This window comes from Sus scrofa, chromosome 11 (genome assembly GCF_000003025.6).
Source record: "Sus scrofa isolate TJ Tabasco breed Duroc chromosome 11, Sscrofa11.1, whole genome shotgun sequence".
NCBI lineage: Eukaryota > Metazoa > Chordata > Mammalia > Artiodactyla > Suidae > Sus > Sus scrofa.
In genome coordinates, this window is record NC_010453.5 from 21,772,476 (window position 1) to 21,785,019 (window position 12,544).

General features: G+C 43.2%; 1 protein-coding gene across 2 annotated transcripts in view; it reads right to left on the reverse strand.

The window, feature by feature from the left end:
• Positions 1 to 12,544, reverse strand: part of COG3 (component of oligomeric golgi complex 3) — a 67,753-nt gene that overhangs the window by 13,302 nt on the left and 41,907 nt on the right. For both annotated transcript variants that reach the window (XR_002336675.1, XM_021065605.1), the window contains 5 exons: positions 11,193 to 11,282; positions 9,534 to 9,654; positions 6,712 to 6,800; positions 6,466 to 6,600; positions 162 to 237 (listed from right to left, as the gene is read on the reverse strand). Coding sequence is in view for 1 of the 2 variants with exons in the window: in XM_021065605.1 (XP_020921264.1) it covers positions 162 to 237; positions 6,466 to 6,600; positions 6,712 to 6,800; positions 9,534 to 9,654; positions 11,193 to 11,282 (511 nt within the window). In the remaining variant the exon portion in view is untranslated. The remainder of the gene's footprint in view (positions 1 to 161; positions 238 to 6,465; positions 6,601 to 6,711; positions 6,801 to 9,533; positions 9,655 to 11,192; positions 11,283 to 12,544) is intronic.

A 12,544-nucleotide genomic window follows, 5' to 3' on the forward strand; every position in this document is an offset into this window, starting at 1 on the left:
CGTTGGCTCAATTAAGACCTTGTCAGCTCCAAACTCGATCTTGCATTAACCCAAACCACAGCAGGAGCAGGAAACCAACTCCAAGCTGCTGAGCAGGACTATATAAATGCAAATTAACTGCCAACTTAAAAAAGAAATCCCAGATAGTAAAATGTGGATACCTGGTTGTGCCCAAGGCTGCTGACAGAGCGTGTACTTGGGTCCTCCCTGACTGGCCATTGCTTTTAATGCCGAAACCTAGTAGAGAAGACAAAAAGAAAAAAGTTTCATTTCATGGATGACAAATTAAACTAGTACTGCTCTCCAAAGATACACTACTTGAACCTGTGAAAGCGTAACGACAATCAAATGTGCAGCCCTAAAAGAAAATGCATCATGTCTCATAGCTCTCTACAAACAATACAATATTTTAGCAAAACTTCTTTTGTGATTTCAAGGCATATGCTGTTTCACAAACAAACAAACAAACACACAAAACCCCCACACAAACACACAAAAACCCCAAGACACCAATGTCCTGAACATGCCAGGGAGTTCAGGGTAGGAAGATAAGAATGAAGACCTAGAGAAATGTCAACACAAAACAGGCCTCTCTTTAAGTGGACTATTAGATTAACATTAAATTATTATTGTATGTTATTAGAAAAATGTCACAACAGCTGGACAAAAATTCCTTTATATAACCAGAGGGTCCTTTTCTCCATCACAGGCAGAGAGAATGTTGTTTAAAAAAAAAAAAAAAGACTTTCCGATAGCATCGAAGGCACATTTAACCAACAGTGTGACAGGCACAGACCTGGATGTCTGCCCTCTATTCACCTCTCTTTTCATTCCTCTGCATCAGTGCAGAGACGCAAAACCAAGGAAGTGTATTCACCTTCTTGGACAAGAATGTTCTTCAGATGGAGGGTTTCAGTGGGGCTACGGTGTAGTTGAGGAGAGTGAAGGACAGAAACTGCATAAACCTTTTTTTTTTTTTAATAGACTGCTCGGCACCAAAGGTCCAGGCTGTAACTTTGGCCTCACTAGACAGTCTCATCAGAAAAACTTGAGCACCAACTCTTCAGATTTCTCATTAAGAAGGCGGCCAGAGAAACATTTAGGCAGAGGAAGGGCACAGACAGGATATAATGTTAACCCAGGCCTCTCTAACCCTCTATTTCTAACAATTCATATTCCTGGGCCATTTCTAGGCCTCTGCTCATGTTGCTATGTGCATAAAATCACCCCTTTCCACTGTCACTTAATTCCTCTCCATGCCTTTTTTTTTTTTTTTTTGGCTTTTTAGGGCCGCACCCTTGGCATATGAAGGTTCCCAGGCTAGGGAGTCTAATCGGAGCTGTAGCCACCAGCCTACGCCAGAGCCACAGCAACTTGGGACCCAAGCAGCGTCTGCAACCTACACCACAGCTCATGGCAACACCGGATCCCGAACCCACTGAGCAAGGCCCGGGATCGAACCCGCAACCTCATGGTTCCTAGCAGGATTCGTTTCGCTGTGCCACGACAGGAACTTCTCCATGTCTTTTTTTTAACTGTGATATGCAGCTTTTAAAAGGGAGTCACACAAATGACTATAGATTAGATAATGTTTAGTGCATATTATCTCAAATATTTTCCAAAGTAAATATATGAACACACTGTGTCTACATTTACAAAAGCAGGAATACAGTACTCTGAAAACTTTTTCTTCACTTAAATCTAAATCCTGGACATTTTTCTGTATCCAACAGTTATGCTTTAATAGTAATGACTGTGCTGTGTACAGGGAACTCTATCTCATCACTTGTGATAGAACATAATAGAAGATAATATGAGAAGAGAATGTTTATATGTGTATAACTGGGTCACTTGGCTATACAGCAGAAATTGACAGAACATTGCAAATCAACTATAAAAACATTTTTTAAAATGGTAATGACTGCCTGTTATTCTACTGATTGTTCCAGAATTTAATCAATTTCATAATGACATATGCTATATGTAGGTATTTTTATATTAAAAGCAAATACAAACTTGAATATTCATCTCTACTTACTATCTAGATAATACGCTTATCTTTAAGTTAAACCTCAAGGAGCATTTTCTTCAAAAGGTTTCCTCAATTAGCCGTACCATTTTTTTCTTTTTAGGGCTGCACCTGTAAGCACATGGAAGTTCCCCGGCTAGGGGTCGAGTCGGAGCAGCAGCTGCAGAGCTACACCACAGCCACAGCAACGTGGGATCTGTGTCGCATCTGCGACTGACACTGCAGCTGATAGCAACACTGGATCCTCGACCCACTGAGTGAGGTCAGGGATCGAACCCACATCCTCATGGACACGATGATGGGTTCTTAACCCGCTGAGTCACAACCGGAACTTCGGCCCTACCTTTTTTAAAACCCTACAGGATAAAGACACATAGTCTCATAATGACACTGCTATACACACCTTAATGTTCACGCATTTTCCATCTTGATTTCCCATTATAATTCCTTGAGAACAGAAATTGAGTTTACATGTAAAATTTTATTACACACAATGTCCAGAAAAAAAAATTTAATTTATGGTGTTACTGAGAAAATTAATAACACTTCAGAGGGAACCTAAAGAATAAACTTTAGGGGAGCTCTCATCCTGGCTCAGCGGTAACAAACCCAACTAGTATCCACGAGGACAAAGGTTCAATCCCTGGCCTCGCTCAGTGGGTTAAGGATCTGGCATTGCTGTGAGCTGTGGTGGAGGTCGCAGACATGGCTCTGATCTGTTGTTGCTGTGGCTGTGGCCTAGGCCAGCAGCTGCAGCTCCAATTCGACACCTAGCCTGGAAACCTCCCTATGCCATGGGTGTGGCCCTAAAAAGTAATAAGTAAATAAACAGAATAACATCTCTGCAGCACTCAGAAAGCACTTTTTGATAATGGCCATCTGTGAGTCCTCATAACAACCCCAAGCAGGGAGAAGGGAAGCGGCACTCTCTCCATGGAAGAGCCTAGAAAAGTGAGGCTTGGAGAAGTGAAGTGACTGCCCCCACCCGAGTCAGGAGGTGCAGAAGGCGGTCCAGGGCTCAGCCTTCCAGGCCTGAAATGTTATACTCTTCCTACTACACCCATGACTACACCAAGCCCTGCTTAAGAGTTTGTTTCAGGCAATATTCAGTATGATAAAAGTCTACAACAATAAAAAAGTATGGACCATTTTTTAGTTTTAGAAAAAATCAGACTCAGGAGTTCCCACTGTGGTGCAGGAATCTGTGGCATCTTTGCAACACCAGGATGCATGTTCAAGCCCCAGGGCGGCATAGTGGGTTCAAGGATCTGGTGGCTCAGATCTGATCCCTGGCCCAGGAACTCCATACCCTGTGGGAGATCAAAAAAAAAAGAAAGAAAGAAAGAAAGGAAAAGAAAGGAAAAGAAAGGAAAAGAAAAGAAAAGAAAAGAAAAGAAAAGAAAAGAAAAGAAAAGAAAGGAAAGAAAAGAAAAAAGAAAAGATCTGAGCCAAATGTTTTCACATGAACCTCTAACCCCCCCAACCGTTAGAGAACAAGTATTACACTCGGTAGGGTCACTCAAATACTGAGAGAAAAGGAGCAGGAAATAAGGCAACAGTTCTTATAGAACTTACTTTATTGTTCTTAAGAAATTTCATTAACTATACCAAAAAAATCATGAAGGGTGTTTATACCAAACAGATTAAGATATTGTAGAAATGTTCATTTCATGTGTAATGGGTCCTTCCGCAAAACTTTAGTTTCTCAGTCTGTGAAAGGAATAGGCTTTACTTACTCTAGGTACCAGAGATGCAATGAGAAATAATGAAGACAAAGCATCTCAACACAAAGAGCCCAGGGAAGGAGCTACATAAACAAAAAAGCCAATTTCACCAACAGGAGAAAGGGGACCAGATTCACACCTCGAGTCTTCGGGCTCAAAAAGAAATCTGACAACCTAAGAATGTTCTCTTCAGGCGCTCACAGTGTGTTCTATTATACAAAACATTTTAAAATCAGTCCGAACTTAGAAACAAGCTGAGGACATACTGTAGATTAGGCTTACATCCAATCAGTAAATACTGACACCTACAAGCAGACGGCCAAATGAAAGATGAAGTACCAGAGCTCCCTGGGGGCCTAGCAGTTAAGGACCTGGTGTTGTCACTGCTGTGGCTCTGACTACTGATGTGGCACAGGTTTGATCCCTGGCCTAGGAACTTCCACACACCACTGGAGTGCCCCTCCCCGCAGAGAGAGACGGCATACTGTTTCCTTTCTGCACCTGCGGATGCTCTTCTCCTGGCAATCATTTATCGAGGTGCAAGAACCGGCTGCCTTAAAACGCCAACTATAATAAAGGGGGAAAGATTCTGAACTTGCAGAAAATCATTTTAAAGAAACGGTGATTAAAAAAAATCACTTTAAAGTTTTAAAAGCATTTACTCGGTCTCTGCTCCTCAGAATACCAGTAACACTGAGCAGGTGGAAAGTGGAAAAATGTTTGGTCCACAAATTCTAAGAAGTCGTGTCTAAAATGATGTCCTGTCGATACGAACTCCAGTGCTCAGGATACCTGTGTGCGTAACGTGCGTTTCTTTACCTGGGACTCGCTCTGTGCCAGCAGGACAGGAGAGAAACCTGAACGGGGAAGAAGATGACATAAAAGGGGGGCCAGGCCCTCTAAACTGTACTACCTACTAAATACTAAATCAACAGTGAGGGGCGGTGAGGGACGAGGGCTGTAACAGGAGAAATGAGGCAGCCGTGGATGGTGTGAGTGGCGGCGGCGCGGGGAAGGCTGCTCCCCAGCGACGAGCAGGCGCAGGGCCTCCCCCTCACCAGCTCCACGGAGAGGGGAGGATACACAGAGGTGAAGGGGTCCCCGCTGCAGATGCGTGGCCTGTCCGTGGAGAGCCATTACATAATTCAGACTTGGAAGAGCTTTTTTCTACATAAATCTCTAATTTTTAATAAATGTTTATCGTGTCCAGAATCTTCCAAAATGTCCAAGATTTACCAAACCTATACTAAGGTCAACTTGGACAACGGCCGTCAGTGAATTTTTATCCCCTGGACTTCTAGGAAATTTATACTTTTCTAGAAAAGTCCTTTAACCCTAGATTTTGTTATAACCAACTTGCTTACATCAGAAGATTCATTCTGCTGCTCTGTTACTGCAAAGTATTCATCCACAGTATTTCCCACCAGTATCAATGTGCTTTAACGTGCTTTATGTGGACAGACAGTAGAGACTTAATAAATGAAAATTAATTTCAAGCCTTCTTAAACCTTTTTTTTTTTTTTTAATTTGCTTATTCAGGGCTGCACCCACCCAGTATCAATGTGCTCTAATGTGGACAGACAGTAGAGACTTAGTAAATGAAAATTAGTCTAGATACTCATGTTGCAACAAAACAAAAGGTGGGGAAAAAAATGTAATTGTAATGTATACATGTAAGGATAACTTGATCCCCTTGCTGTACAGTGGGGGGGAAAAAAGTAGAAAAAAAATAAATGAAAATTAATTTCAAGACTTTTTAAACCTTTTTTTTTTTTGCTTTTTCAGGGCTGCACCTGCAAGATATGGAGGTTCCCGGGCTAGGGGTAAAATTGGAGCTACAGCTGCCAGCCACAGCCACAGCCACAGCCACAGCAACACAGGATCTGAGCCATGTCTGCAACCTACACCACAGCTCATGGCAACGCCAGAGCCTTAACCCACTGAGCAAGGCCAGGGATCGAACCTCATCATTCCTAGTCAGATTCTTTTCCGCTGCACCGTATCACGATGGGAACTCCGACTTTTTAAACATCTTTATGAGGTAAATCCTTAGGAACAGATACTTATGTTTAAAAAAAAAAAAAAAAAGATTACACCGACACAGGAAAGTCAAAATAGCCATGATCTGACTTTTTCATTGCTGGCATTTGTCAGCTGATGGATTTTAGGGAGGAGACAGAGAGAGAGAGAGAGAGAGAGAGAGAGAGGGAGAGAGAGATTATTATAAACCCACATACCTGGTGATTAACAATACAATAATATAAAATCTTCGGTTTTCAAGTCTTTAAACCAAAGGGAGAAACGGCAAAACGAAGAGGAATAAATCCCCATTTAACTACCGGGACGTCCTGATTGACAGACAGGACGGGGAAGACTGCCATGCGGGTCCCATCCAGGAAAAGCGAGTCCCAGACCACCTGCAGATCCTTAGCTACACTGCGGGTAAAGGAAACAGAGCCAACCAGAGGTCTGCGACGACTCGTTCTGCGGTGTTTGCACACTTTCTCTGAAAATGGGCAGACTCTGCAAGAGCCCCTCGAAGTGCAGCCAGGAAGCGTCCACGATGGGAGACACGGGGGCTTCTGAGACAGACTCGGCAAGACGGGGGCTCACGAGCTCCGTCTGTCACCGTTTCCCCAAGAGGGTCATTCAAAGCGAAAGCCGGGGAGGACTCGGAATGACTCTACCCGACAGGCGCCAGCCTCTCCGTACCTTTGTCAGGAACTCCTCCAGCGGCTCTACAAACAGCTTGGACTGTTGCTGGATAAACTGCTCGCAGGCTGCCTTCAGGTGACGGTCCACGTCTTTCTTAGAGTCGAGATAATGCTCTCGTATCTCAGGAGTACCCTGAAAAAGAAGATGACAATTTCCTCCTGTCTTTATGGGCCGAGAGATGAGCAGCCGTGGTCAAAGAATGTCGTTTATCTCCCACCACCAAGGAAACAGACTCCTTCTCACCTCCAACAAGAACTCTATCAAGGCATTGTTGCTATTCAGCCTAAAAAATCTTGGAACAGTCATAGGATTCAGGATTTTAAATGCTGCATCTGTGAAACAAAATGACTCATCCGGTGAACATGTACAGGTGCAAGAGAAAAGCCGAGTTACTCTTTCAGTGTGTAAACATCCACTAGCGCTTCACTATCCCCGGAGCAAGAGCGGTTCCATTTCCACCCCCTTGTCCCCCTGAGGCGGTGAGGACCACGACAGCGATGGCTACGGAGCCCCTCCTGATGGCGTGGCAGAAGTCAGAGCTGCAAAATGACCAGGAATCTCAACCCTTCGCTTACCAAAAAAAAGGATCAAATGGTAACCGATGCCTTAAAACCGTCACTGCTTTACTTTTCCGATGCTAAGTCGGTGTTGGTTTGTTTTTTTTTTTTAAAGATTCATATACTTACCCAGCTTCTTTTGTTTAAGATCTGGCTGGCACGGAAATTTATTCACTTGAAGCAGAGAGAATAAACTCAGGTGTCAGCCAGGAAGAAAACACCAAAAGGACATATTCACCCCTTCACCTCCAGACTAACTAGAATCTATGCGGGGTATGAACAGGTCTCATCCATGTTCAAATGCAATAAGACATAACGTTAGTCAGGAGAGGTTAGAGGCTTAAAGGAAAGACAGCAAATATTACGAAGCGACAGTCGGAAAAGATCATTTCCTTGTTTTGCTTCGCCGGGGTGGAAAAAGCAAAGCATGAAATGCTTCCAACCCTGGTTTTACAAGTACACACCACAGAGTGCTTCCTGCCTTGACCTTGGTCCTACTGGGGAGGGGGAAAAAAAAAGTCTCTCTGAGATTCAGTGTTCGAAGTAACATTTTAGTAAATGGCTCTTTGTTTCTTCTATCTTTTCTACAAGACACCTGAAAAAGTGTAGGTGATTGTTTGGTAGGATTACATAACTTTCATAATGTTTGGGGGAAAAGATACTTTAAACCAAAATTTGCCAAAATTTTAGAGTTTTTCATCTTCTCACATCTCAGTGGATCTACAGTAGAATGAAGCAACAACAAAGTATGAACTAGAAAAAAATTGAGGGTGTTCCAGTTGTGGCTCAGTGGTAATGAACCCAGCTAGTACTCATGAGGCTATGAGTTCGATCCCTGGCCTCGCTCAGTGGATTAAGGATCCAGTGTTACCACGAGCTGTGGTGTAGGTCGCAGACACAGCTCAGACCCCACGTTGCTGTGGCTGTGGCGCAGTCTGGCAGCTGTAGCTCTGATTCGACCCCTAGCCTGGGAACTCCATATGCCGAAGGAGCGGCCCTGAAAAGACCAAAAAAAGAAAAGAAAAAAAAAATGAAGAAAAATACATCAGCCCTGCTTCTTCCTATTACTTAAAGTAAGGACCATCAGCGCCTGGCATTCCTCAAGGTTAGGGCACTATTGTCACACCTCACACTGCAAGGAAAGCAGGAAACCAACCAAAACGGCTAGGTGACGGAAGCCTCCCCTGAACGTAAGCGCTTACAAATATACGCATTCCATGAAGGCGAAAAAGCTGGGAGATCTGGCTACTGCTAAAAAAACTTTAAAGGACATGAATAACAAACAGGCTTACTACCCCAATTCCACAAGAACTGAAAGGTATTCTCTGTGGTGAAAAGGACAGTGCGTTAGGAAAAGAAAAAGAATAAACTGTTTTAGTTAGTATGTCTCACGATGAAACCACGTTGGCTCTTAGGTGGGTTAAATCAAGCCCACTATTTTATTAGCATTGTCACTAGGAAAGTAACAACCTGCTCCCCTTGGAAATCCTATATTTGGAGTTCCTCTAAACCACAGAGTAGAGAAAAGAATCTGAGTGACAATGATTTTCTTAATTCGCCCAACACATAAGAGAGAAATTCATTCATTTCATAAATGGATGACTCGAGGCGTTAGGAGCTTAATTCTCTTGAAAGTGGTTAAGAAAAGATAAGTTTAGATAAATCCGTAAGTAATTAAGGGAAAGGGATATTTATAGTATATCCTTAACGGCTCAGATCAACATTTCAGACTACGACTACTGTGATTTTTTTAGAAATCAGCACTTGTTCATTCCGTCAGAAACAAATCATTAGGATGGATGAAGCATTTTTCCCAAGATGATTCAATGTCTATGACCACTCAGAGACCCTGCCTCCATGATTACTTAACAACCAGCTGATTTAGCAGCAACACAACGGTAAGGTTATTTAAGTACCTTGAGCTTACAAAAGCGCCTTAATATATATTCTCGTTTATTTTCATTCTTAATGCTCTTGATAACCTGGTGAAGGCATCATGACAAGTGGATCTGCTCATTTTACCTGGGGCAGGGAGGCTAAAACACATATCAAATTTCACAAGAGCCAGGAAATGAGGGGCTAGGAACAGAACCTGACTCTTTCTTAGATAAGCATGGCTCCCATCTTATTCAGCTGGCTTTCTGAGTTTCCATGAACTGAAAAACTCAACTCAATGTTGAAAATCATTCCAATTAGCTGATACTCTTAAGCAGTATTATGCTGATTTTTCATTTTTTAACTGGTTATAGTAATATGTGCAAAGTCTAAGAGATACTGTATTATAAGCTGAAATGCTCAGATACAGTTCCCTTCATAAAGAAAATACAGCAAGTTAGATGGAATTAGGATGTTAACAGCTCAGCTTAGTATGAACAAGTAAGTAACATGCTTAGCAAGCAGAGCATGCAAAACTAATTGCAGATGAACATAAAATAAACCTATAACCTGTGCTGACACATTTGGGCAGCGCAAACACAGCCAACTGTGCCAGCCAGGACAATGAAGTACCTCTAGTTTTCTTGAGGTCCAGGGAAATTTCCTTAATGGTGAATTCAGTGTGAAATGGAGCGATTTGTTCACGAAGAATCAAAAGGTGCTTTATTAAGAAAAGCTGTCCATCAATCTGAGTCTGAATTGTAAGACAGGAAAATTGATTATTAACGTAGATTAAATAAAAACAGGAGTACGTAAAACACACATATTAATCAACATTCACCTACGAGGTCTCTGGCCTCAACGGATACGCCTCTGCTGTGCAAGGAACTCTCCCCATATTCCCACGTTACAATTATCTAGAACCATCTTGCTTCCAACTCTTGCTAACTCTGTCACCTGCTCCCCTTAGGAAACCCAGGAGAGTAAATCAGACAAAAGGTTATAAAGCAACACATTCAGAAAGGGAGGTCAAGTCCCTTGTCTGCAGAAACAGACAAGATGAGGTGGCCCAACATGAGCACAGAGCAGGGAGCAGAGACAAGTCCCCGAAAGAGCACGACTCTGCTCCCTCCCACCTTCTGGCTTCTCTCAGTAATACGGCTTTCACTGTTCGGTCAAAGTGCTTTCAATATCCGGAAGATGAGATATAATCAACTTTATACAAAAGGAGCCTCAAGTGTGAGACAATGTGGGGGTACCATTTTGGACTATCCCGCCAGCAGCAGAGCACAGACGACTACACCCCGGAGTCACTGCACTTCCTGTCACCCTCTCAGGACTCATCCACAAGAGTCCTGTGACTCAAACTTACTCTCAAAGCTCAAAATAGTGAATAATCACAGCTCTCATTTCAGAAGAGGGTCTGTATAACTTTCCTTCTGCTTCTCATCCCCGTATCAAAATTTCATTTCAACTCAGTTCCATGACTGGAAGGACACCGTGGTCACAAACAATGGTAGAGCCTTCTTTTCCCCCCTGGCAATCGAATCCTAAAATTCTTCTGTGAGGAGTGTTGGTTTGTTTTTTTATTTATCTAAAACCTTGAGGTTAGAAACCAAGCTTGTAAATCTGGAAGTCCAGAAAGGTCCCCAAGTTTGAAAACTCCCAGCAGCTTCAGAAATTCTGGCTGGAAACAGTCTCCACAGCTTCCTCCCAGGAGGTGACAGGTATCTTAAGTGGGGACTTAAGCAGAGCAACACGCTGAACGCTGCTGGACTTCCTCAAAAAAGATCTCAGGGGCCACGGGAGAAGCACATGCCAGCAGCCTTCAGCCCCAGACGTCGTCTTGATTAAAAATGTAAGCCGCAACATCACGGCAACTACTTCTAGTCACACAACCCACGAGCCAGAAGGACCTGCCTTCCACCATGGCTGATTTCCTCCAAGTGAGGCCATTCAGCCGCTGAACACATCGTCTCTGCAGGGATGATGATAAACAGTGCTCCACTACCTTCCCAGCTGCTGAGGCTCTAACAAGAAAACCTTATCCCACAGAATTTATAACCTAAGTATCATTTTTGGTACTGTACCAAAGCTGGCACTGGGTTATACAGCACAGTCTCTATTTAGCACTAAAATGGAATACTAACTTCTCTCAAAGGGCCTCAAAATTAAATCATCTTAAATTCTACGGCCAATTCTACCGGCTTTAAATTTCTGTGCCTATAAATTACTGCTGCATTCCACAATATTATTGTAGGCGACAAGATTTCACCTAACACTTCATCAAACCTTGTTTTTGCTGATAGACTCTGATGCTCCAAGTAAGGACTGAATGCAGGCAGACAAGGCCTCCTGTGATAATCCTTGGAACACTGCCCTCTGGTGGAATAAGAGAGAAACATCACTGTAGAGCTTCACAAAACAGAAAAAAAGGAAAATGACTGGCTCTGAGTACAGCAAACAATAACGCTTGCTTGCACTCAACTGATGGATTAGTTTATTACCAGCAATATTCCCCTTGGAGTTTCCTATTCCCAGGCAACCTTTCTAGACTAGCACGTAGTTTTCTAATCTGCAGCTCTCGAAACATTTAAAAATAAATAGATACCATGTGTTAAAAGAAAATCTCCAAGCACAAACTCCAGATGCAGTTTAAAATAGACACCAAGGAGTTCCCACTGTGGTGCAGCAGGCTAAGGATCCAGCACTGTCTGCAGCAGCTTGGGTTACTGCTGAGGCCCAGGTTTGATCCCTAGCCCGGCACCGTGGGTTAGGGGCCTGACACTGCCTCAGCTGTGGTACAGGTCGCAGCTGCGGCTCGGATTTGATCTTTGGCCTGAGAATTTCCATATGCTGTGGGTGTGGCCTAAATAAAAAAATAAATATAAAACAGACACCAGGTAGTGTGCACTCTAGTGAACCAATGAGACAACGTGCAACCCTGCTCAGGCCCTAGGAATCTGAGCTGCAAAGCATCTCCACAGAGGGACGGGATACATGGATACTCTTCTGAACTATATTCTTTTCTTTTTTTTGTGTGTCCTTTTAAGGCTGCATCTATGGCATATGGAAGTTCGGGGGCTAGGGGTTGAACTGAAGCTGCAGCTGCAGGCTATACCACAACTGGCAACACTTAATCCACTGAGCGAGGCCAGGGATTGAACCCACATCCTCATGGATCATAGTTGGGTTTGTTACTGCTGAGCCACAATGGGAACTCTGTTATTCTTTAAAAAATAGTGGAGGAGTTCCCGTTGTGGCTCAGCAGTTAACAAATCCCGAGTAGGAACCATGAGGTTGTGGGTTTGATCCCTGGCCTCACTCAGTGGGTTAAGGATCCGGCATTGCCATGAGCTGTGGTGTAGGTCACAGACGCAGCTCGGATCCCGAGTTGCTGTGGCTCTGGCATAGGCCGGTAGCTACAGGTAGGCCAGCGGCTACAGCTCCAATTAGACCCCTAGCCTGGGACCCTACATATGCCACGGGAGCAGACCTAGAAAAAGATAAAGAGACAAAAATAAATAAATAATAAGTAAATAAATAAATAGTGGCATCTGGACAATTAATTACACGACTGTTGTATTTAATCACTTCTCTCTTTATGTGCTGTTTTGGTTGTAATAATCAAATGAATTTTTTTT